At 40.2% G+C, this 27,159-nt stretch overlaps 1 protein-coding gene across 9 annotated transcripts in view; it reads left to right on the forward strand.

The window, feature by feature from the left end:
- The window catches only part of EPHA4 (EPH receptor A4), a 270,547-nt gene that overhangs the window by 186,498 nt on the left and 56,890 nt on the right, over positions 1 to 27,159 (forward strand). For all 9 annotated transcript variants that reach the window (XM_062582330.1, XM_062582326.1, XM_062582327.1 and 6 more), the window contains one exon: positions 19,084 to 19,239. In XM_062582330.1, coding sequence (XP_062438314.1) covers positions 19,084 to 19,239 — 156 coding nt within the window. The remainder of the gene's footprint in view (positions 1 to 19,083; positions 19,240 to 27,159) is intronic.

Consider the following 27,159-nt stretch of genomic DNA (forward strand, 5'->3'; position numbering starts at 1 on the left):
CGAGACATCCTTGAGACAGCCTTGGAGCATTCTCGGACTCTCCCTCTCAGCCTTGACCAGGCGTTGCTTGGGGCATGGCCCCAGGAAGGGCCTCACAGAAGCAAAAGGAAGGGGCACGTTAATGTGAATCCTCACCTGCCTTGAGCTGCTCCATTCACACTCCTGCTGTGGAGCATTTCTGATTCATGGGCTGTAGCATCTGCTTAAATATACTACTTGCCATTTTCTGAGGGCAGTTGGTGTCTCAAATAGATATGTAACATGAATTCTTTAATATCATGAATTGAGGATTAACTTTGATACAAGAGCTGTATAGGCAATGAATAATAGCTGCTTTTCATGGCAAAGGAAATGGACTTTGGAGATGGGTGTTGACAGAAGGTATCTAGTTAATTTTTGAACTCTTCTTCCAAGGTAAAAGCTGACCTCAGACTGTCCATGACATCTGCTATGTTATTGAAGCTCTACTTATCAGTGGTTCAGGGGGACTGCTTAAACCATACTGTGACAGCTGAGTGTGCTTGAAATTCACCTTGCAAATGCACTAGGTGCTGCTCCTAATTCACTGCCACCCTTTCCCCTTAAAGTTAGCAAAGGACCAGTCTCTGCAGTGAGATCCTCAGTCTTTGCGAATTACTGTTCCAAGACAAGCACGAGGTATTGCCCAATTAACATACAATTAACATTACCTAAGACTGAACAGCCTCTTTTGTGAGCACCGAAGTCTACTTCTTATAAAGAAGCAATACAAAGATATCTTTAAATACTCACGGCATGCATATTGATTATTTTAAACACTATTAAAGCCTTGCTTTTTATATGGGAGGTTAAGGGCAATTACAATTTTTTTATTCAAACTTATAACTGAAACTTTTCAGTGGGATGCAAGTCTAGCATTAGAAGCATCTTTTAAGTCTGAATTACATGTAACAAATTGTGAGAAGTCTTACCACTGCAATATGCAGAAGTGGGGAGCTGTCCTCTGCACTGCCTCCCACCCCAATGATTAGACAGGTTTAAAATGCAGAAATTCAGAGTCTACATGGTCTACACATAATGTAACCACTCTCAGATTTAGTGTATTGCATAAATCTGATTCCTTCTCAGTCTTCTCAGTGCACAACCTGTGGATCTGGCTGTCCAATCTTACAACTTTCATATCAGTGAAATTCCATTAATTATGAGAACTTCGATTTGTAACTTCTGATTTGTATTGGTGCCAAATGTGAGGAGACTCAGACCTTATGTTATTAAAATGATTTTATGAGAGTAGTGATAAAGTTGGTGAGTCATCGCATCCATTTTACATTCTGAATTTTAATTGATTTATGGAGCTTTCTAATTTTTGTTTAGCTTGCTGGTTACTTCTGAATGATTATCTTCTCTATCAAAAATGTTGCCAGCTCTTTCATCCGTACTTCTGTATGGTATGCCAGTTCTTAGAAACATTCAGGTGAGGTTTTATCCTAAATGATTACTACGTTTGCAGCCTCAAATAGAATTGTTTTGTTTTGACTTGTTTTCTTCCGTTTTATTAAAAACGGATATAATGCTCTGAATGATGTGAATAACAATCAGAACTTTCAAAGATCAACTGATGTGGGAGATATATTTATATGACCTGAGTAGTTTTAAGCATGAGCGTGAGTAATAAAACCATATGAGAAGTTTTGATCTTTGCATTTTTAAATTTGTTGTTAAGAGAGATGCTAGTGTTTATTTAAAAATATTCTTAAAGTTCTTTGGAATATACTACTACAGCGTGGTATGCGAGCCACTCTATGTGGGGTTTTCCATAGACAGTTGTTCTTTGACCTTGCCCTGTATGAGGAGTTTTAAGACTCTCATCTGGATTACAGACTGCTCTCTGTATCTCACTTTCACCTTAGCTTCCTAAAAATGCAGTAGCAAATCAGATTGCATTAATGGAAAATGCTGTGGCCTAGAAAACAGCTTTTACTGCTGACAGAATTGTCTGATGAAATCTGGGCTGGTAAGGTATACTATTTTTGACTGTGAAAAAGCAGTGAATTCCAAAGGTTTACTGAACATCGTAACATGATTTCACGTTCTTCTTTGTTAGTCATCTCTAGCTGTTGCTGATGGTAATGGATATTGTTAAACATTTAATCGGTCAAAGTATGTGTCTGTCTGCTTTTCTTTCTCAAAATTTGAGAGGATTGTTATCTGTTCCATATTTTTGTCTAAAAAGACAAAGGCAGCTCAGAGAAGGTGAACAGAGATCTGCTAAATCTATTTTTTTTAAAACTCTGTGAGTGTGAATGAATGATTATGTGAAAATAATTTGGTCTTCTCACCAGCCAAAAAGTTGGTTGCAGTAACAAGAGGCTTGCACTTTCTTCTTCCAACCTTGTTATGTCTATTTAATGAGGTCTGATTCAGACTAATTCCCACAATCTGTAAGTTTTGCTCCCTGCTGAGGAATATTTGGATGTCTATTTAGACATATATTTTTCTTTTTAATTAACACATTTGCTTTTTTATTACTTTTTTTTCCAAGGCCACAACCTCTGTCCCAACCCGGGCAGGTGAAATTTCACAAGCAGTTTATCATTGCTCATACCTCAAGCATCCGGACACACCTTTCTAATTGTCGCTTATATCCGCCTGTCACTGCCTCTGGCATTTGCTGAGTTTACATTTCCATATAATTTACTGCAAAACATTTTGGTTAACAAGTTGCTAACACACACTGACAGGGAAGTCCCCCTGAAGAACCTGAAATAATGATTGCATTCATAGTTCTGCTGCTTTTTTTTTTTTTTTTGGGGGGGGGGGGGAAGAGAAAAGTCTGCTGGAATTGGTGCTATTGATTTTTGCACATACGAAGAATTTCTGGAACCAGCAAATTGGGACCTTGAATGGGTGCGTGCTTTGAACTGCAGAGGCTTTTTGCTGTTGGCTCCCCATGGGGAACTTCTGGTGGGTAAGTTTGGTGGCAGGATGTTTAATCCCCAGTTGCAGAAGTGTGGGTGCAGTTGGTTTGTGAATCACTGTCAGCCCTGCTGGTGTTCAGGTACCTATTAACGTATTTGGATGCTGGGGCTGCCCCTTGACAACAGTTCTGGGAAGCCTCTCAGGGCAGCCGTTCTGCCTTGTGCGTTTTCGGGCACTGACAGAGCTGTGCTTGCCCAGGGAGGAACCCCCTGCCTCACCCTGCCGCGTCCTCTCTGGGCAAACCCTGGCACATCCTCGTGTGGGTCGTAGCTGGGCGAGGAGGCTCCTGTTTCACTTCTGTGGACTTGGGAGACCTTGAGTCAGGAGGGCGTTGTGAGCTCGCTTTTAACGCTGTGGATGAGTCAAATATAACTGTTCCCAGGAAGGAATGACCTTCCTTGTTCTGCTTTAAGACCATTTGAGGTAGGGGGTAGGGTAAATTAAGACCCAGAATTTGTTCTCACTTTGTTTTTCATTTGAACCTCATGCTCTTGTGAAGCCCTAAAATTGGCCATGCAAGTGATCATGGGTGTTTCCGTCTGTGTATTTCAGAATAATGTTGCTAAGTGCTTGTGGTGTCAAAACCCTCTTAATGTTGACAAAGGTGATTCATAGTGTTCTTTCAAAAGATTGCTTGTGTTCTGTGAGTTGGGCACAACTTAAAAAATAGCTCTGTTAAGTGGCACACTCACAAAATGTAAGTGAATGCATAAAAATAAAATATAGCAATTTCCACCCCCCAGCTAGCTGCTGATCACATGTATTCTGAATTCTGCCTGGCACAGTACAAATTTACTGAACCATTAGCGGCTGCCATTTGGCTGCACCTTCACAGAGGAAAAATATGTGTAGAAAATAAACTTGACAGATCAGACACGCTTTAACTGATTCTTTGCAGCCACCACTTTTCCTTCCACTCTGCACTGCTGAACTGCCTCAGGTTTTGAATGCATATAAAACTCTTGCTTTGGGTCTGTTAGAAAATCGTGGGTTTGTTTATTTGAGGGTATAGCAGATGAATGCAGGCAGGAAAAAAAGTGTTAATAGCAAGTGAAGAACATGGAAAAGTAGTATGTTGGTATGAGCACTGGCTTATCTGATAGGCTAATGAAGGTTTTGGTAATCTAGTGATACAGTATTTGAAAATGCAAGCAAACAGTGGCTGTCAAAGGAGTTCTGGCTGAAGCAACCTACAGGGCCCTTACGAATTCAGTGAACTCCTTTTTAGCGGTCAAAGGCAAAGTGCAAATAATGCTTCTTTGGGGTGGACGCAGAAAATTGATGGCCATGGATGGCTGCTATGGCTCTTGAGGATAGTCTTGTCTAGAGTTGCGTGATACCTTTTACTATATGAAGCTTGACAGTCACAGAAATACCAGGAATATAGTGAAGTTTTGCAGGATTTTTTCTCTAATGCTGGGATGAGTCCACTGATAGTTGACAAAGGGAGAGAGAAAAAGGGGAACGTTTCTGCCTGAAGTGTGTTTGGTGGAGTTATGGAAGCAGAGGTTGTGCCGTGTGAATTAGGGGCGTATAAGAAAGTGAAATGTGCGTACTGAAAGACAGGCTTATGTATCCAAATGTATTTGTCTTGCTGGGGTAAGTCTACCCTGTCAAGAGTGTGTTACAGACCTCACTCCTGAATGATCTTGGATGCAACTGCAATACTGCTGATAGCCTTCTGTTAATGGTTGAGGCAAAATTAAGTCTTGATATGGTGTAGTGAGACTAGATAAAAGCAGTGCTTGTAAGAAGTATAAATAGCGCTGATCTGTCGGGAAGGACACAGGGTGATTTGGGAGGATGCGAGTCACATGTTGTCAAGTGAGTGTGCAGAGCCTCAGTGAGACTGCAGACCGATCTCTTTGCTAGAGTGAGTTGTTGTGGCCTGGATTGAAGTTAGTGGTGCTTTTGGCCATTTCTACGTAGCTCTCTGGTTACTGCAATAAATTTCTTTATTATCTTGCACTAATTTATGTATCTTGTAGATATTTGTTGAATAAATAGCTCCTTGTCAGCTGTGAGGGCTTCTGTGCCAAAACGTGATGTTATCGTTAGGCTTATTCGCCAATGGTTTTGCAGAAGATGAATGCTTTTCCAGTTGTAAGTGAAATTGTGTGTTTTGTCACTTGCTTCTAATTAGCAGCCCTGTGGCATCAAGCAGGGATTTGAAAGGAAGCTTTCCTTGTGTTACCTTTTCCAGGGAAAAAGGCCCTGTGGGCTAGGCTGAATGAGTGCTCCTCTGCCCTTGGGCTGTGCCAGCTGTGAAGGGTGCACAGGGCCCCACACCTTGGGGGTGGGGGGGCAAAAGGGTGCTAGGGGCGCACTCTCAGCTGGCTCTGCAGAGGGAAAGGCCCCTGGGCAATTTCTGTAAGAGCTTCCCTGAGGAGCTGTGAACTTGGGGGTGAGGGAAGAAACCTGTCCTTCGTTCGTCAGTGCTGACCAGCATTAACTTGACCACCTGCGAAGTCTTAATTTGCTGTAGTAATTGGGTCAGCTATGGGCTCTTTACTCATGCTGAGGCTAGTCTGACCTTGAAATTACATTATTGTTGCTTAGTCGTGTTCTTCCTGTAAGTGCCTATAGCAGCTGGTGCAGAGAGTGAGCCCCATCTTCAACGGGAGCCACAGGCACCCTCACAATGTGAGCACTGAACCAGTATGGTTTTGTTTTGATATGGGCAGATGGATGCTTTAGTTGTGCACTGGAATAAGCCAGTGGGTCCCTACCACCCTTCTCCTAATTCATGTCCACATATGTCCATTGAGAGCCTTCTCGGAGAGTCTTGGCAAAGGCTAAGCTACTGAGGAAGAGATACAGCTATTTTTGCTCATCCCTAACATAAGGTGATAAGTTTTCTTCCAGTGTTTTATTTCACTTTATGTATGAAAAAATATAAAAATACAAAAGGAAAAATTTCCCATCCCAGAAATCTTGAGGAAAATTTTGTCTTAAAGCATTCATCAGATAGCTGTTTCAGTAAAAATAGTTTCTAGTTTCACAGGTAGCATGCCTGTGGCACAACTAGACCAAAGTCTGCTCCCTGAGACAGCAGCCTTGTAAAACTGCAGGTTATCTAGACCTTAAAGATGGATGGGCAGCACTATGGTATAAAGATATCATGCACTACCTTAAAAAAAAATGAATGATGCATGATGCATCTTCTGAATTCAGGAGAGGAGAGGGTTTAAAAGCTAAGGCTGTTTCATATTGAAATTCTCTTCATCCTATGCAAATGCAGCTACTCACAAAATCAGGATTTCTCTGGATGTTTTTTTTCCCCTCAACCTTTTGCTTGCTGAAGCTGTAAAAACAGGTCTCCAAACCAGCCCTGGCACCTCTAGCTCCTTTCCTCCCCACTCCACGTGAGGTGTGACTGAGCCTGGGCAGATGGGAGGCTCAGAGGTCTCTGCAAAGCCAGCGCTGTTGTAACGGTGTGGTCGTGGTGGAAATCAGTCCAAGTGCACCCAAAACCTGAACAGGAATGGTGTCACAGCCTAGAGAACAAGCATATTGCATTGCTACTGCTTCTGGTGTTGTGGCAATGCCGTTGTTGCTGTCATCTTGGTCTATTGTGTACAACTTCAAAGGGGCTCTGTTGCAGCAGTATTGCCATTGGTGAGATAACAGATTGTGCCTTAGTGCTGAAAATGATACATTTCTCCACAGATAATTCACTGTCTTTTATTTATTGGTGTTAAAAGACTGTCACCACAAATAAGCATGTTCTCACTTGACTTGATAACTTGGTATTGCTGAAGGTGATTTGTAATTTATACATGGAAAGGATTTGCTGATCTCATTAATAACTTTCCAAACATCTAGATAAACATGCTATCGCTCTAATCAAATGCACTTGGAACAGCCAAGGTATTCACCTGCAAGGGCTTTTGGCACTCTCTTCTTTCCCAGACAACAGAGATTTAACAAAAGAATGTGGGAACTGCCAAAATGCATTTCCAGCCACCCTAAGGTGGGAGATTATCTATTCTTGCTAAATTATTCTTTTCTGTTGAATGGCTTATTGACAGGAGCAGATTCCTTTTTTAATAGGCACTATTTCATGGCTCCCAGCACTCGGCCCATACATGCCAAAGACTGCGATGTAAAAGAGCTGCTAAGCAATCTCCACAAGCTTCCTCTACCCAGCTGTGAAAGGAGAGCTGAGACAGCCCTTGGATATTCCCTGCTGAGTATGGCAGGTTGTTTGCCATGAGATTTTTGTTTCATCAGGAATAATCACCTCCTCTGTATTGGCACCTTGTTATCTGGAGATCTCCAAGTGCATTTATTGCTTAATTAAGCCTCACAACGGCTTTTGGATGTATCTATTGTGCGTTTTATTGCCACCTTGTATGTTGATAAATTGAGGCAGGCCTCAAGGTTTATACTGTAGGTGCCAGTGTATTACACCCTTCCAAACAGAGGACCCAAAGGAAGGGCCCTGCTTTCTCTCCTGCTGTTCTCTGCTTGCTTTCTTACCACACGCTCCTGTGTGAAAGGGTTACTGCAGTTGTGATCCCTGTATTTGGGGAGATGACCTGCAAGTTACTAAGCAGGAGTCTGGGATAGACCAGTTGAAAGGGGAAGAACAGCTTTTACTCCTGAAGAATACTGTGATACTCTGTGAGTACAAGGGAAAGGTTAGGCAAGCTGTCCTTGCAGAAATAGGCAGAAATAGGACCTGGGAGACTGTTTAAGACTCTTCTGTAGCTGTGAGGTCACACCTCACTGGGAGACATTGGATCATGAGTGAGAACTAAAGTAGAAGGATGCCTTCCGGACGCCTCTCTCTGTACATTTAGTTTTATAAATTAGACCAATGTGGAGCAAATGTCCAGCCTCATTTTCAAATCTAGGATACAATCAGGGGAAAAAAGTATCTAGAAAAATATTGGGTGAATTGAGTCTTTTTCCTTTGGTTTCAGAATGTTTTTGATAAAGAATGTGATTTGTAAGCAAGGGTGCACATGCCCATGCCCATGGCCCTTATCTCTCCTTCTGAAAATGTGTGATCGGTGAAGAATAAAGAAAAATACAGCTTGTGTGAATTTAAAGAGGGCAAACAACCAAGCAGTTTCCCTCTTTTGTTGAAATGAAGCATTGTGGTAATCTTTGCATAGGTAATAAACCAAAAGTGCTTATGAGCTCCAGATAGCAAAGGGCAGAGGAGAGAAGCAACTCATCAGTGTGTGACCCTCTCTAAAATGTAATGGGTAATCAAGTGTGAAGTACTTAATGGATCATGATTTGCATGCCACCATTTTGATTGATGTACTACTTAGTAGAGGATTGATAGTTTTTTATAGTGGTGTTGATGGGAGTCTCTTAAAAGTACTTCCATGTGTTTTCCCTAATGTTGCCCAAGCAGTGCTTGCTTGAAGCCATTGTTTCCTTAGTACCTATGTTCAGGTGTCAAAAATAGTGCAGTGTTATCTTGGATAGACCTTGATCTCACTGGAACTGTCCATATTTAGGCATCTTCCAAAAACTGTGTCAAGCAGTTCTCTGGGGAGACAAAAATAGCATTTTTTTTAATCATGTTGTACAGACATTTAAAGATGTGATGATTAGGCACCTTGCTATAGCTTCAGAGATAGGAACTTGACCTGTGTTCTAGGCTGCTTACCCAAGTATTAAAAAGCCAGAAGAAGCTGCAGTGTTCACTTTGACTTGGCTCAATCAAAGTCGTGATGTAAGTTCAATCAGTAGCAGAAAGCGTTACACTCATATTGAGTTCTGCTTTAGGGAGTGGAAGGCCACTTGCAAAAAGAAAATGGTATTAAAGGATTTATATGTAGAATTAACCCACAAATTCTTGACAGTAGACAAATCATTAAAAGTAATTAAAGATTTTAGACAAATTGCATTTTTATTAGTGTATGTAAAATATAAGCACTCTTAAAATAACTGAAACAAGCATGTTAGATGCTCTTTAATACTTTGCTAGCACTCTCTGGTTTCAGTCAATGACAGCTGATTCTTGCCTTAGCAGCAAGCAGACCTTTTACACAATAACATCAGGGCTATGTGTTAGGCCTTTCCTTTTCAAACTGCTCAAGCTGCTACTGTACTCTATCACAGACTTCATCTAACTTTGGAAGTTTAATTGCCTTTTATAGAGCTGTTAAGATTTAGGAGATGGGAGATAATCCCAGGCTGGTTGGACACTGCTTTGAGATAGAGATCTCTGCTCCCATCAGTACTTTTACACGACTGGGGAGAGAAGCTTGTAAGCAGGGCCCCTGACAAAAGGATTAGAGTTTGTTAATGTGGAGATTCAGGCTCCTTAATCAGCTTTTGCTAGAGTATATTGTAGAACTTCAGTAGGGATTTTTTTCTGTAAAATTTAGTTGCTTAAAACCCCCAAATCATGTTTTTCTATATGATTTTTGTTTTTAAAACAGAAGCTATTTTTCTGAAGTGTGCTTAGAGAATCTTTTAGCATTGTGAATCTCATCTTGTTGCTTCTGTTCAAGGGAAACTGTCAACTTGTTGTTTTTTTTTTTTTTTAATTGAGTAATTATTTGAAACTGAATACTTGGCTCATCTTGTAAATCTACCAGCTTGTATAAAGGTGATTAAACCTTTACAGTTAGATGAAATCTCTGATAGAGCACAGTGGCAGCTTGAGCAGTTTGAAATGGAGAACATCCGAACGCTTGACTCAGATGGTAATATTTTAAAGATCCGATTAGCGGTTGCGCAAGTGTGTCAACAGGGCTTGTCTGCGCTGAAGCCGCTCCTTTGCAGTTTCTGAGAAGTAAGGTGTGTTTTATATAATTAAAACAATAAATGAAGCTCATGCTATTTAAAAGGAAAAGTAAAATCATTCAGGTGCTGCGTCCTCAGCTCAGCAAGGAATTCACTGAGACACTTAAACACAGACTGAAGTTACGTGTCCTCTTGAATACTCGGCTGAATCGGACCCTCCGGCTGCCTGGCAAGGAAGGGGGACCACCTCGAAATACTGTCAGGACAAACAGTGCTTTCCGCTTTCTGCCGGCAGACTGCCTGCTGCCTCGCTGAGCTTTGCTTGCGGTCGCCGGTCCTAGCAAATACCTTCCTGTAGGGAGCAGAGCTGGCTGGAGTTTTCTTTCTTCATATAAAGTGCTGACTTCTCACTGAGAACAGCTTGCTTCAGCCTGAAATGAATTGTTTCAACCTGACCTGCAAATTCTAACTTTCTATCTTTTTCATTTTCAGACAGAAAACATTTGCAGCAAATATTCTGGCCAGAGGCTTGTTTTTCTTTGAGAATATCCTGATGGAAACTTTTCAGGGAACCTTCTCAGCGTGGGCCTAGAAGCAGCTTATGAAGGGAGATGCTGACAGTGGCAACAACAGATCTAGGCAGTATCAAAGATCATTAGCAATAATGGTGTAGAAAATTTCAAATTTGCAAAACATAGGAAGTAGAAAACCCCTAACTATTCCCCCTCCAGCCCACAATGTCACAGCTATAGCAAAGGGAAATGTTGCAAGTGTAAAGTACATCTACTAATTCATACAAATATGATATATGATATTTTTAAGTTTGTATATTCTTTGAAGATTTTTTAGCTGTTTTGATTTGTCAACTGTATAGCAAAGTTCAGAATAATTCTTAATACTTTTTAGAATGAAAACTAGCTTTTCATATTTGGGCATCTCCATGCATGTGCCTGTGGAAGTTATTTAGTATATAAATCATATATATTCTTATACAATTAACTGAGTTTAAGTTTAATGGTTTCCTTGGCAGAGGTAGAATGATGAAAGGAAAAAAAAAGCAGCTTTCAGCTTTTAAAATGATTGGTTTGTCAACAAATTTTATATATTTGTACTAGAAGCAGCTTAGTTTGAAAAATTTCTGTATAGGAAATCTCCATGTAAAACCCAGAAGAACTGATCTTGTGTAGGAATGGCACTTCAAATTAGCAAGCTGTCCCTAAAGAGAGGATTTTGGAGAGTAAAAATGCCAGCAGTGCTATGGTCCCATGTTTATAGCAAGCAGTATTCAAGTTTAGGGGTTTATCACAAATATGCTTAGTAATTGACTCTGACATCATGAAATGGTGACAGGGCAAAAAAAAAAAAAAGACCTTTTTGGGTGAGATTAATAGGCTATTCTGTTCCTAGTATTTTACACCTGACTGTCTTGTTTGTGCCTGTAGTTTTCTTTTGAACAAATTTCTGTATCAGATGCCCTATCCTGTTGTACTTGAGCTCTTTGCTGCACTAGCGAGTCTTTTTTCCTGTTTTACTTCTTTGAATTTCTTTTATATTAAAAAAAAATAATAAAATAAAATCCCAGACTTCAGGAGACCAGATTTTGGCTTGTTCAGGGATCTACTTCTCAGGAAAGCTGTAGAGAAGCCCAGAAGAGCTGCTTAGTCCTGAAGGACAACCTGCTCAAAGAACAGTGTGGTCTGGTGTGCAGCAAGTGAAAGAGGTATAGTGGACAGATAGGGAAAAACTAGCAGAGCTCAGACATGGAAAGGAAGCATCCAAAAGGTGGATGTGGAGAGGGGATGTAGAGTCATTGCCTGAGTGCGCAGGGTGAAGTTAGGAAAGCTAAAGCTCAGCTGGAGTTGGACCTACCAAGGGATGTGAAGGACACCAAGAAGGGCTTCTACAAGTACATTGGTACCACAAAGGAAGACTGAGGAAAATGTGGCCCCACTGCCTCAGTGGGGCAGGAGACCTCATGACCGAGTGGACGAAGTGTCCACATGGAAACAGGCTGAGATACTGAATGTATCGCTTGGCTTTCACTGGTAAGGTCTGCCATCTGCTCTCCCAGGACCCTGCGCCTCCTGTGGGAGTGAGGCATTACAGGGCAAGACTGAGTTGAAGGGCACTGAAACTAACTGTATGCACACAGGTCTGTGGGGCCTGATGGGCTGTGCCTGAGGGTGCTGAGGGAGCTGGCAGATGTCATTGCAGGGCTGCTGTCTCTAAGCTTTGAAAGGTGTGACAGTCAGATTCCTAATTAATGAAAAAAGGCAAATGTCACACCCACTGAGGTGGCCCTGCCTTTGCAGGGGGTTGGATGAGATAGACTCATAGAATAATTCTTGTTGGAGGTTATGATCATAGCAATGTGACATTAGTAACAAGGGAAAGAAAAGATAAATTCCATGTAGTGGAATCACTACATAGGAATGTGGAATACTCGGTAGGTTTGGGTCCCCCAGTAATTCCTATCTGTCAGCAACCAAAGCTTCCTCCCTTTCCCCCCTGAGGATTCAAGAAGACATCTTGCATGATAGTGATTCATCTTGCATGATAGTGATTCATTTCCACACCAAAGATACTTGATATTTCCAGCTCCTTGCTCTTCACTTTTTAAAATTTCTGCCACTTCATGTCCATCTATGAGCGCAAAAAAAAAAAAAAAAGGATATGTGCCAGTAAGATAAATGTCACCTCACTGCAGATGAAAATTAGTCTGAGGCAGTTCATAGTTTTATTGCTAAGGTGGTTACACCTTAGGGTTTCTGACTGTTGCAATGTCCACAAGCTTCCTCTACCCAACTGTGAAAGGAGAGCTGAGACAGGCCTGGATATTCCCTGCTGAGTAGCTGTCCTCAGCCACTGCATTTGCTGGGCTTATGACCCTGCTTGTTCTTCCTCAAGCTGCAACTGAATCTTTCCCCGTCAGCGAAAAGAGCTGCTGCAGAGCCATCCATGGGGAGTCACAGATAACTCCCATTTCTGTTACTTCACCTACGGTACAGACTACAGTGGCTTCGAGATGCCGCACAACTAGAGCGTGCATATGTTTTGTTTGTCCTTAAAGTTGCATTTTAACTCAGTGCATTTTGAGTTATGGTTCAGAATTAGAAAAGAAATCCAATCAGATAATATCTGTTTAATACAATTTGTACAGACTTTGACCTCGCAAGGTTCAATTTGGTGAGATTTTGGAACCAACCAAACCACTTGCTTCTCTGCAGTTTTTACCTCTGGTGGGTTTACCCACAGTCCTTGCCCTGCTGCGTCTCTAGCACAGCGGCTAGAGGAGTGTGTACGTGGACTACCCGATAGGCCTCGATAGTCTGGACAGGTGATACTTGCCTGGTGTTTGTGCCAGGCCTGAAGTTTTGCTGTCATCGTTGTGTCAGCCCAGGGTGTTTAAAAAAAAAAAACAAAACAAAAAAAAAAAAACTTGAATCCAAGGTTGCTGCACTGGGGGGAGAGGGGGGAACAAAGCTGTTTAAGGTTGCTCAGTTTTACTGCTTGAATAATTCTTCCTCTAAGTTTACGCTGCAGCTTTGCTAGTGAGTTCTGCAGGTGTACCTATGCAATCAGAGTTTCAGCGGCTTAAGCAGAGCTCTGGACTTCACTGAGTCATCTAAGTCCCCATATTTTTACTTTGAAGTTCTGGGTAAAACTTTCCTAGAGTAAAACCACGCCAAAGTCAAATGTTTTTCTCTGGGATTGTATTTGTATTTCCATGTGTCATTCATGCGATAGAAATGTGCTTAGTGCATAGCAACATTGTTTTTCTCATCAGCAATATGGGTTAAAGATGTGGAACTCTTTTTAATTTGTATAAGATGTAAAGTCATTATCAATAGGAGACAAAGATCTTACAATATGAACATCAAAGAAATTTGACTTTATTTGGAAACAGCATTTGGTACATCACATCAAATTCTACAACTTGACTTTTAAAAAAGGCTCCAGAGAAGGCATACCCCCCCCCTTTTTTTCTTTCTTTTTTTTTTTTTTTTTTTTTCCTTCTGGCTTCTAAGGATCTTTATTTATCACCCTCAGGGGCATTACAGTGAGTAATTAGATTGAACCAGGAGAACGACTTAATTTTACAAGAAACTCATTAATTCATCCTATTTAAAATCTTCTCATTTCACCCAAAAACCAATTATGCTTGTAGTGGCAATGATCTGGAAAGGCTTTGTCTCGTAGGTATTAGGGGGGCCATGGGGAGCCCTGTGGTATTCATGTTGGGGAGACAAGGGCAACTCCCTTTCTTTGACTTTTAGGTCAAAAGAACTAGTCGCCGGGACAGCTTGACAATTACAAAAACCCTGATGAGCATTTGGAACTAAAACAGCTGTACAATAACCGAGAGGTTCATGGTGCGGGGCAGAAAGCTCATCAAAAGAGACTATCCAAACAATTGAGTTCTATAATTAACACACAAAAATCTGTTCAGAAATGGTAATAACAGTAAAAGAGAGCTGAGAAGATGCTGCCTACTTATGTGGCAGATGTGGTTTTGTTACGATTTGAGAGAGAGAATCCATCCTTTTTTTTAAGGAATGAGAAGAACATTAGAGGGGAAAAATAAAACTAACTTTTTATTCCTAAGGGTGCAGTTAAAACACAAGCTTAAAATATTTCCAAAAGGACAGGAGCTGTAGAAAATGTAACTAGTGATGAGCATTTTTTAAAAACAATTTTTTTCTTGGTCAAATTTATAAGCTTGACACTGAAATCTTTTTTTTTTTTTCCTTAACAAATTTACTTTGTCCTTCATTTTGCTAAGAATACACTGTTTTAGGGTTTTTCATGAAAGTTGGCTACAGTCATGTATAATAAAAAAAGATGTTTTCCCTCCTCTGGTGTGCATGGGGAGAATTTTGATTCAAAATCATGTCTCAAGGAATTTAGAAATTTTCTTAACTGCAGAGCTGATGGGGTTTTTTTCCTGCCTCAAACAGTGGAAACTATCAAATGCATTGTTTCCTAAATTTCAGCCAGAAACACAAATCTTGACATACATTATTTACTTGCCTGCAATCATAAATGTTCTTAGTGGTGTGCTAGTCCCTGTTGGGAAGGAGGAGCGCAGTGTGAGCGTGTGTATTTTCATTAAACTGCTGATTTTTTTTCATGGGCTCCCTCTTTGCAAAACTCGTTGGAGATCAAAGCCTTAAGCATAGTATTTTATGTACCTTTCCCCATACAGACTTGTCATCCCAATAGTCTTTTTACTGTTGCTGTATACAAGAATTTCAGGAAGTCCATGGCAAATTTTCTTTTGATAGAAATTCATTGACATAACTAGATTTACTTCAGCAAAGAAACGTGTTTCCAGTTTAGCTTAGTCATCCCGTTGTCTTTATTAGTTCCTAACCTGAGAACCGGTATTTTCTCCGTTGCGAATATTCACCTTCGGCAGGGGTTGAGCCGTGAGGTTAAAAAGGGCTTTTCCTCGCGCCCGCGCGCGGGGCCGTGGCCGGAACCCGCGGGGGCGCGCGCGGGGGGCGCCCGGCGAGCCCCTCGGGGCTCTCGGCCCCGGCTCCCGCCCGGCCTCCCCGCCTGGCGCGAAGCGCGCGCCGGGAGAAGAGCCTTGCCTCCGCAGCAGTGCCGGAAGGTGCAGGGAGCTTGCTGGGATGGGGTTTTAGCCAAGCCTCTGCAAGAAATTAAGCTCATTAAGAACTACTAAGCAAATGAAATCTTTTTCAAATTATGCTAGGAAGATTCATTGCCATGTCAGTAAGTAAAAAGGAATAATTTGAGAAAAAGATTGGGAGATTTTTTTTTGAACAACTTAAAATGTGTAAGTAGATTTTTTTTTTTCCTTTAATATTTTCCCCAGACTTTGGAAGGCATTGTAGCTTTAAAATCATTTAATATGAGCTAGAGACAGTAATTTTTTTTAATGCTTAGGTTTTACTGTAGCGGTGACTGAAAAGGATGTGACTAGAACTTTATCTACTGAGATAGGTTTTTAAATTCTGAAACTACTGGCTGAAATTCTTAATAGAAAATTCAGCATTTGGAGAGACCAAGCAAACACACTTTTCTGCCTGTGTATATATTCTTTTTTTTTTTTTTTTTTTCAGAAAGCCCTAAGATTCTGAAAATCAGGTTTAATATGAAAAGAGAATTTGTAGAATAGCTTGAGAAAATTTACATTCAGGTTTGAGTGAAGTTCCATAATTCTTCAGACCACTACTTTTCTCGGTTTTCGCATATATCACTCTAGTACATTATAAGAAAAAGAGCATATAGTGATGACAAGCTACATTTAACAAATCTTATCTTGCTTTAACAGAAATATAAATTTAATTGTTTTTTTTTACATCAGGATTCAAAGAAACCAACATAATTATTTCATGCTGATCACTGCTTAAAATGAGTATAGTTATTTGTAAGAAAAAACAATGAACTTTTTCAAAACGAAAATATTTTTGTTTAACAATTTTCCTTAGATATGGTGGAAATGATTGTAATCTTATAATATTTGTGGGTGATCTGAATGTGAGAAAAGATTTTTCTCTTCTCTCTCTCTCTCTTTTTTTTTTTTTTTTTTTCAAACTAACAGAAAGAACTAATTAAGGCAAAGCTAAGGAATTGAATTCAAAGTTTGTATTGCACATGTGAACTAATCTTTTTACAATGGTATCTTTCGAAAGCCGTGTAAGAACGCCATTCATGTCCTGTGTCAGCCAGCAAATCCTTCCTCGAAAGGAAGTGAGATGGAGATTTGTCATGAGTGAGCAATAGAGACTTTCAGGGGATGGGTTCTCTACAGGCTTGTCTGTCCGCTAAAATATTAACATTCAACTTGGGATGGGCTTTTTTTGAAATAGACATATCAGCAATACTTCATGCTAAGAGCACCTTTTACAGGCGTAGATTCAAGTTTTTAAGTGACAGGACCATGGAGCTCATAGGAGGAAAGAACGGTTGATTAAATACAACATATTCTCAAATGTTCTCCTAGGTCAAGTACTGAAATGCAGTGAATCTTTGAGCATGCTAAAGCGAAGAAAACTGTTCAATAGCAGGTGTATGGCTGGAGGAAAATGGCTGTGTGTGTGCTTCAAAAGCAGTGACTGCGTTTGGAGAGCTTTCTTCAGGTCTTGAAATATTAATGATCTTGGCTTAATATAGTAGAAAACAAAGTAGATTGCATGAAACAAAGAGGAAAAAATCCTTGAATTATAAATTGTTGACCTTGCAGTATCTGCTGTATTAATCCAATCCCATTTAAACCACTGAATCTGAAAACAAAGCGAGGAGGAGGAGGAATAGTTGCAAAAATGTTACCTGTGACATTTTTCTACCCTTTCCAATAAAATGTTATAGTCAGAGCAGAATCAACTTTGTAGAAGGTTGTTTATTATTATTTAAATATTTTAATACTAAGAAGATGCAAAAGACCTCTCTGTGTAATAATTTCCGTGAACGATTATGTTCATTTAAACAGTAATGTTAGATTACATTTTTTATTTGAGTAGGTGAATGAATTTTGTTGGATAAAAGCAGTTGAACTTGCTCTGAGTTTGTATTCTTTTTTTCTATTTGCTTTCTTTGTATATGACACCAAGCTTCTGTCTGTACTGTTCTAGTCTGATGCAGATTTAGGTGTATTTCTGATCTGAGTTATGACAATGCAAACCAGGAGTAATATCTCAGATCAGAATCTGCCACTTGACTGCTGCTATTGTTAAACCAGTCACAAGAGGACAGGTATCGATAGCACAACTCATTCATTAGATATTGCTTATCATATCAAACAGTGAAAGGTAATCTTCCTTTTTTTCTTCTCTTTTTTTTTTTCTTCTCCTGGTAATTCACATCAGAAGAAAAAATAAGTTATTTTTACACAAGTTGTCTTTGTTTGCTGTGACTGACTGACTGATAGGCTGTACCCACTGGGTCTGTGTTTGTCTTTGGGACTAATCGTCTTTGATGTGGGGAGGCTGGGTTTGACCCCAGTGAGTCTTCCTGCCAAAGCTGTGGTTTCTGATTTTAATCGAAACCCCAAGGCCATTTGAAGCATAGCCAAAAAGCACCTTGCAAGTGGAACTCTATCTAATTATGTGATGTATATAAACTCTGGAAGCATAAATCCTAGTCATTTAAGCAGCATGTTTTTATAAGATTCTCTGGTCCAGTGACAGCCAAAGCGAGCAAAAGCAGATTGGTCTCGCAGTGGTTTTATAGATGGTGTGCGACCCATCGTAAAGTTAGGACTCGTTAAGGAAATTCCATAAATGGCTTTGGTTAATAAGACTGAAGTAACTTGCTGCTTTACGAACGCATTACTAAAATCCCTCTCCCTTTCCTGTTTGGAGGGCTTCATAAAAGAAAGAAAGAAAATAAAGTACAGGAAGGGGTAAAACACAAAGAACAAGCAGTGGCTGACCCAGAGAAGAAGAATGGCTGCGGAAGGAGCATGCTGTGCTCTGGAGGCATGCAGATAACAGGGGAACCCTAGAGGTGGTGTAAGTGATAAATTACAAGATGTGAGAGTGAGTCATGCAGTAAATATTGAAAGTAACATTTCCTCCTTACTCATCTACCCTCAAAAAATGCGTGGGTGTTTTCTGTGTTCTCCATAGCCCCGAAAGCCAATGGTCATGGTGGACCTTTTTCTCTAGCCAAGGGAGGAATTTCTAGGATGACATACCTGTTAGACAGTATTGTTATTAACGATCCTAATGAGTTTTTTCCAAGTGATGTAAATGTAGCCATCCGTGAGCGTATTGCATTTGTGAAGATGATGTCACCGAAAGCTTGCCAACTGCACATGGGACCTCATGCCAGTGGTGTAGTCATTGATATGCCCTGGCTTCGAGGAGGGGAGAACATTGTTGATTTCCTCCCTTGGGGAGAAAGAGCCAAATTAATTCTGCCTTGCCAGAAGGGAAACATGCCATTTCCGGGCATGTTAGACTAAGGGCTTCACTGCCAATCACAGTGGGTTCCTATTCCTCTCCCTCTTAAAAATTGGCAGTGTCTCCCTGTCAGCTGCCATTCCTTAAGTGGTCATAGAATAAGCCAATTGCACCCTTTCTGTTGTGCTCTGAGTGTGTGTGTGTGTGTGAATGCAGGTGGACATGGGTTAAGCAACATGCAACTCCACAGTAAACACAAAGAGGCAGCTGATTTTCTGGCAGTGTCAGTAGAAGAGTAAGATTAAAAAAAAAAAAAAATCTTCAGGCCAGCTTTTAAAATGGCTCTTGTTGGAATTAGAAATCAGTATCCCCTGGCATAGGATTGCTCATTAAGAGTCTGTTGATTGTTAATTTTTCACCTGGGGCTAAGAGGACATCATTTGATCTTTTGAAATGTCTCCTGCCTTGATTTTGAGTAAGCCAGCAATTTATGATTGCAGCCTGAGCAAGTAACACTCTCCCTTCCTGTTTCTCCATCTAGCTTGCAAAATTGGATACTACAAGGCTCTCTCAACAGATGTTGCTTGTGCCAAATGCCCGCCTCACAGCTACTCCATCTGGGAAGGCTCTACCTCCTGCACCTGTGATCGGGGCTTTTTCCGAGCTGAAAATGATGCTGCCTCCATGCCCTGCACTCGTAAGTTAGTTTTTGCGCAGTCTTTTCCCCTTTCATCATCTGTTTCTTCTCCTGTCTTTCTCTTGCTGTATATATATGAAAAGTTGCCTGGAGATCTGTCTCCCTTTGAGAAGTGTCCTGCTTCTCATGGTAGCGATTAGTAGCTCTTACAGTCCTTTGCAGATACAGTACATGTTTTGGATCATGCATCTTAGAGAGAGAACATTACTTCTGAGCCCTGATTTCCTAACAGTGATGTGGCTTTATTGACCCTTAAGAGCTTACTGTCTAAATAAATCAGAAGACCTGAGAGGAGGCAAAGCAGTGAGAGAGGAGTGACTTGCGTACCTCAGTAGTAGAGTCAGGAATGAAGTACAGGTCTAAGTTCCAGTCTGAGGACCCATCCAGTAGATCGTGTCACCTCTCTTTTTTAAAAAAAATATTAGTATTTGTAGAAATTGCAAAATATTTTCTCATAATTAAATGACTTAGGGAAAATATAATATTTATAATCTTATTAAGTATCTAATTGGCTCAAAATACAGGTGGTAACTCTTAGGAACAAAACAGTATTCCTCTGAAAGTGATGGTAATAACAAATCTTAAATCTTAATGAAATAAATTTGAAAACTTTCTTTTATTTTATCCGTGGTATATAAGTACATCAGGTATGACAAATAGAATTATGTTTTATTTCCACCAAGATGTTTTCAGTGAGAGAACAGGAGACATAGCACACTGAACACACCCGCTGCGTTACTGGAGAAACTCCTTATCCTGTGTTTTGGTTAATGGCTTCTGCTGCCGAAGACCTGGGAACCTAGGCATGCCCTGATGTTAAGTTGTCATCATCTAAATTTTTGATTCTCATTTTTATAGGAGCAGAACATTTTGAAACAATAAGTGAAAGGGCCATATTTTACTGCGGGAAGCCAGTGTGTGACTTTCTCTGAAAGCTAGTGGAATTTTTGGAGTTCGACTGTATATTTGTGTAGTGTGGTTTTCTCTATGGGAGAGGGAAGGATGATACATTTCTTTTCTAATATTTTAATTTAATCCAAGTTCATTTTGGAGAGGTGACTCATTTAAGTCCTAATTTCTCCCTTACAAGGCAGAAACAAAGTATGTCCATAATTTAGCCAGCATTCATTCCTTTCTCACACCCCTTCATTCCAAGTCTTCTTTAGCAATCAGCTTCTTTTCAGCTGTGAGCTTTTACTGGGTGGTGGTTAAGCAGGTCTGGGCATACCCAGGTGTATCTGCTTGTTAGGAAAGCAGAGAGCTACTTAAGTCCCTTGCCAAACATTGACTGGGGATAGAGATCTAGCTTATCATTAAACTGCTAAAGTTGGTAGAAACATGCTTTGATAATTTACACTACTTCTCTAGGAGAAATAAACCTGGACCATTTTGATAGTGAAACTACTTTTTTTGCAACAACAAAGCTATTGATCAGAAGATGCATGCTAAATAATATTATACCAACAAAAATTTCTTATATAGCATAGGTCCTAGTGAGGGATATCCTGACCAAACTGAAATTAAATTAGTAATTAAATGTTTGAATTTAAGTAGGCATATGCAGTGACTAAAGTATGAGGAGAGAGCTCTAATATGTAGCAAAACCCTTCCAGATGGGGAAATTGTGGGCAAATATGTTTATTCATTTGTATGTGCAAAATGCATTCCTATATGTTTAGCTCCCTTTTCTTTTTTTAATTGAATCTTGGGTCTACTTCTGGCATTCTTCCCCCATTCCTATCTTTGAAGGTAAAGTCCCTGATCTTGGTGATATTTTACCCTGGAAATAGGGAAAAATAAGAAGAGAGAGCAAGGGCCATGATCCTGCTCTCGGTCTTCACATCTTCTGTCTAGGAGGACTCAAGTACATAGAGGCAAGCCAATGACAATCCCAAGGACACCAGGCCTGTGTCTAGAGTGATCCCATTTCATAGCTTTGAATTTTCTAGTTGCTAAATGGCTTGGATTTGTGTGATTCAAGGTGAAGGAGGATCCAGAGGTTAATTCTAAGGTGGTTCATGGGGGGCAGCTTTGCTCCCTTAACATCCCCTCTTTGAGGTCTGCTGTAGCTATGTTTGAATGTTGCTGCAGTGGTGACACCTAAACACATGAGCCCTGCTGGCTCCGAATGGGATGCTGTGTGATGCACCTCTGCAGTGTGCGAGCAGCGCGGTGCGAAAGGCTCCTCGAGGGCTGTCGGTTTGCCCTCCCTCCCTCTTGTGCCATGTAGCCTTCTGCCAGCAAATCTGAGGCAAGTGACAGAAGCCATTTCAAGGGCCTCTGCAGAAGAAAGCTCCTCCGGAAGATGTTCCCTGTTTGTCTGCCTTTCCTGACAAGATGTGGAGACAGAAGGGAGCATAAACATCAAAGGCTCTTTCAGACGGATTCAGACTCTAATCAGTTCTTACCAGTTGGTTAAGCCAGGTGACAAACCCAATTCCCTTGTGCTGACAGCCATAATAATCAGGCACCTTCTTTGTTCATTGTGCTCTCTTTAACCCTGGTATTCTCATTCAGCCCTACGTTTAGTAATCGCTCAGTGTGACGGCACACTAATGAAGAAATAAAACACAGTATCTGAGATCCATTCTTCTAGCAAAAAGATAGACTCTGCTCCATTGGCTTGTAAAATCAGGTTTCTGTTCACTTGGAGAACTATTAGACCAGGTGAATAAAAGTAACATTGGGTAATTTGGAGGGAACAATCTGAAATGGACTGTGGATTGAAACTTTCTTTATTATTTCTAAACAGTTTTTAATCTTAAGAACTTCAGGCTTCTTAGGATGTGTTTTTGTAAGCTTTGACCCTTGGCTATTGATTTCCGTTAATAATAAACTGGCTGGCCATGTCACTTATCTCGCCTTCTAAGCTGGAGGAGGAAGACTGTTATAACTTTCCATTAGCCTGATTGTGCTAGAGGATGAAGGAGAATTAGAGATTTCCCTTTCCTTTCTTTCTCATAATTCCCATGGTAAATAATACTTTCTGATGTGCTGATCAGAAGAGTTATTCCAGAGGTTTCAGTTTTTCTTCATTCTGCAACCCCAGTATCTGGTATCTTCTCTGTCCATTGTGTTGTAAAACTGTGCTTCATGTTAAGCCAAGCCAGGCATACTATCTAAACAAGTGATTTTAGTATTCTCTTTTATTGTGGCTATGCTGAAGTGAGTAGTTACATCCTTTAACTTAAGGAGTTAAATCTCCTTAAAGTAAGAGCAGAATGTGGCTGGGTATGAGTGTAGAGGACAGTGGATTGATTGGGCTGTGTTGGAAGGGCAGGAATAGACACCCTGATGTACACACATTTACTTAGGCGTCTTTCTTCAGGTTTGCCATTTAGGGATGCATCACTATGGAGGAGCAGAGCAGCGGCTGCCTCATGTGCGAGTGTCTCTGCAACTCTGGGTCTGCCTCATTGACTGCGCTGAGAATTCAGACTTCTCAGTTCTGAAGCATGATGGGCTTGTCAGCTGTGTACTTGGGCACAGAGATGTTATGATTGACCTGTAATACACTTGGGCACAAACTGAAGAAAACAGTCTTTTTTTCCCCTTCTCAAAGCACAGCAAAAGTTATATTAATGCAACTATTCAGACCTTCATTATTCTTCAGTACGTGCTCAGAAGATGGGTCTGTCATAAGGTTACCAATCTAATGGAGAGTAAATTGCCTTACCAATGCACAAATTTGTGAGGCAGGAAAGCAACCAATTTAAGTAATTATCTTCATTCCTGAATTCCTTTTTCCATAAGGATGTGATAGTAGATTATCTGTGAATTGTAGTCCAGCATAGGCAGGTGCAGTTCCCACCCAAGTTAATGGACGTTGGTCCTGCGTCTCCACTTTTAATGAATTGGGTTCTCTAACTGTTTCTTAACCAACAATGCTTACATTATGAGTGAGTATGGGACAGTTGTATTGTTTATATAGTCTGTTTGATTAAGATTATTAATGATTTTTAATTGGAAGCCCTTTACAAAAGAGAGATTACCAACATTGACTGTCCAGCCTGAAATCTGTCTCAGCAAATGACCCTGAATAATTTAGTCCGTTGTGCCACCCAAACAGTGACTGATTGATTGATATTTTGGCGTGGCCTGAAATATTTCAAAAACGGTTGCATTTAAGACAGTTTATACCAGAGAAGCTTAGAGCTAATGAGGGTGGGTTTAGTGAGATGCAAGAGAAAAGCACCTGCTTTAAAAAGGCTTTCTTCAGTTTAGATTATCAAGAAATCAAAAGATCCTGACTTCAAACAGCAAACATCACTTAGTTGTCTTTACATTCACCTCTTCTAATTGAATTTAGTGCACTGCTGTATTTCCTCCAGAAAGTATATTGTTTTTAAATTACCATTTCAGTGCTATTACTCAAGGCTCCTGCTTCTAATGCTTTCTGACAGTTATCAACATAATGAACCGTAATGAAATGATGAGCAATCTACAGTGGAAATGCAATGTGGATTCCACTAGTGCTATGTGACTGTTGTTAAAATTTGAATGTGCATTAAAATAACACAGTCATTATTTGTTTCCAAGGTCAAGGTTTTAAAAAGGGTTGGAAAGGTCTAAACACTTTAATTTTGTAAATGTTACAGTCTTAATATATGCACTTAGCTCAGTCATCTGTATTGCATTCAAAATATCTGAGAGAAATATTTGACCAGCGTGCATCTGTTCCCCCTCTAAAAAAAAAAAAAAAGTGCATTTACCTGCCTAATAACTATACTTGCAAATGAGTAATTAATTACACAGGAGCTGATTATTTGAGCATATGTTTATTATGATTGCTTAGACTTCTAAATAAACAAATGTGCTTTGTTTTTCTCTTGAACTTAACTTTTGTGCTGCTTCTGAATTTCCAGAGAGACACTGATTATTGCTGCTCTCATTTTAAAAGAATAAGAAAGTAGGGTATAACATGTGGTCAGGTGATGAGTGGTACATTGTAGGTAACTTCGCATTTACCTGCTGAACCTCCTTCTAAGGATTTTTGCACACTTGTTTTGGGACTGTTTGTTCAGTCTAACCTCTTTTGTAGTAGCTCATTCTATGTAATATGAAGTAATGACAATACAGACTGATTTTCAGAAGCAAAATTTTACAGCATAATTATTCCATGGCTTTATGTATGATGGCAAACCTTAAGTGAGTTATTTGTTCTTAAAACATGTATAAAGTTGTTCATGGTGTAAATAGTATATTAAAATGCCTTTCAAGGTACAATGTATTGGTTGCAACAGCAGACTGAACAGTAGGGAGGGTTTCCTTCCTCCCCCCCCCCCCCTTCAGTTTGTTGGGAAAATACAATCCATCATTGTCAGACCTATAGGAAAGGATTGTGAATGACAAGAATTTCAAAGGAGAAGGCTCCCCTCTGCTCATCCGTGGTCAGGGACTGAAGGCATTGAGAAAATGGTGAGTGAGGAAGGGAGTGGTTATGGACAAAAGAGGAATTGTCTATCAGGAAGGCTTCAGGAGGACAGACATGAGTAATTTGACAATGTGTATTTATAATCAGTAAGCTTAAAGTCATTGCTCATAAATATTAAATAAAGCAATTATTAGCTATCTTTGTATTTTTTCTGTCCAGAGCTGTAAATTAACAGCGACATCTACTCAATTAACTGACGGCTTTGATTTGTTTAGTCAGGACTCAGTTCTGTAGCGCCATTGGAGTAAATTAGAGGACTGACAACTGGGCCAGTGACAGAGCTACCTGCTTTCCTGATCGGAGCGCTCTCCAGTCAGACTCTCAGATAAGCGTCTTGTATTCACAATGGGATTTGTTTCTTTTTTATCTAGAAAGTGCAAGTGGACAAATATATGGTATTGTCCACAGGTAGCTTTTTTGAGAATATATAACATGTCTTAACATACCTGGCAATGCAGAGCATTCATACATGGCAGTTTTGGGAAGGAAACTCCAGAGCCCACCCAGAGAGTGGCACCTGCAAGGATCAGGTTTCTCACACCTCTGCCAGGGGTAATTGGACCTCTTCATTTACCTGCCTTAGCTTCCGAAGAAGAGGAAATATGGATTGCATTGTTCTCCATGTTAAAGAAACAAAGCCTATTGTGAAACTGGTAACCAGGGTTCCTTGGCAAGTAAATAGGAAATCACATATGCCAGGAAAGTGGGCATTTTATCGTTGGCCCTAGTCCAAGATCCCTAGCTTGGCAGAACTCCCACTGAAGTCAAAGGAGTCTTGCCCGAGTAAATAAATTAGAAATTGTTTACCAAATCAGATGCCTTATTAAGAACCAGTTGTAATGCTAAACATGCACAGAAGGAGGGGGGGAAACAGATGAGTGATACTTCAAGTGGCTGCTGCATCTTGCAGACTGTTGACTTTACTCTCACCATTTGTAAAAACACATGATCTATGGTGATAAATGGCCAGGCATATCGAGGCAGGCAGGAAGGCAGGGGTTGTCCTAACTGTCAGTGCTTCTGTAAACCAACCCACAGCAACAGGAGACCTGTCCACAACTGCTGAAAGAAGCAATTAGTGGCAGCAACATACACAACTGTCACCAGAAAGAGCGGGCTTTATTTCTGAGCACAAACTTACATAGCCCACGTGTTTACTCTGTGTTATAACTTGTCTTTCAGATGAGTAAAGATTAAAAGCAGAGTGTTTATCTGAAGGCCTTCACAGCTCACATGCTGAAACATTGACAGCTCCAAAGCTGGACATGTGTAATGAAGCTTTATGAAGTGGGAGGCGGAAGCCAAGGTGCTTTCTCTTGAAGGCTATGCTTGGCACCGCTTTCCCAGACACTTTAGTGAGGCAACTTAAGAGTTTAAAGACATTGATTATTTAATAATTACATTCTTTACTATTTTCAAAGTGGATGCAAAGTCTTTATTTCACACTCAGCTTTGCCTCTGGGGAGATGAATTTTAGGACCATGATTGAGTTAGGAAGTATTGATCAGAATTGCTAAATGGCTGTCAGCATGTTAATGGCATAGGGAGACTTCATCAGAGGGAAGCACTATGGTCACATTGGCAAGGCAGTCAATGCAACTAAAAGCCCTAGTGCAGTCATGCTGTCTCTCAGTACCTGAGCTAACTCCTTCAAAGTTGCTTGTTGTCTTCAAGCAACATTTCATTGTTCTCTGTAGATATGTTCCAAAGATCCTTGGAATTGTTCATTATATGCATCTTTTTCTTTCTTACACCTCTTTATTTGTTCTCTTTAATCTTGATGTGTTATATGCAAAAGCTGGCTCTCAGATCTCATATAGCAGAAGATGTGTTAAACTTCTCACCACTTCTGATGCAGCATTTCCAGCATTTTAGTGCTATTAGACAGTTGGATGCTTACTCCTAAATGCCTGATGTTCCTGTAACTTAACTGCTTATATATAGTATAGCCAATGCCAAGTTGCTGATTCAAATGAATCCAATTCATACTAGGCTGCTTTTAAACTGCAGTGAAGTCATGACAGTCTTTTTTGTTGTGTAAGTCTTATTTCTTATGTAACAAATTAGCTCAGGGTTTCTGAATAGCCTGATTTCCCTTTGAAATCACTAGAGATGGAGGGTCAGCATCTCTCTGGGGCAGGCTCATAAAGAGGATTCTCTTGTCAGTCCTGGTCCAAAGCCAACTGAAACCTTTTGGTGTCTCTGGTTGACTTTGATTAAGAAACACTCGTAGTTTGCACTCTGCTGCATTTAGCAATGTAAGGGTGTTTTTTTTGTTTTTGTTTTTTTTTTTTCAATTTAAGGGGGGAAGAAAGTTAAAATGTTTCAGACTGCTATTTTACGGTTTTTTAGAATCATAATCTTTATTGGTCTATTTTCTCTGTTCTGAAAAAGAGAGGTGATATTTCCCTCAAGGAGAGCATAGGAACAGTTAAAGATTAAAGTCTTTTCTACATGCTTGAGTTTTCTGATGTCTGGTGGGAATT

The sequence above is a fragment of the Rhea pennata genome, chromosome 9 (assembly GCF_028389875.1).
Source record: "Rhea pennata isolate bPtePen1 chromosome 9, bPtePen1.pri, whole genome shotgun sequence".
Classification (NCBI taxonomy): Eukaryota; Metazoa; Chordata; class Aves; order Rheiformes; family Rheidae; genus Rhea; species Rhea pennata.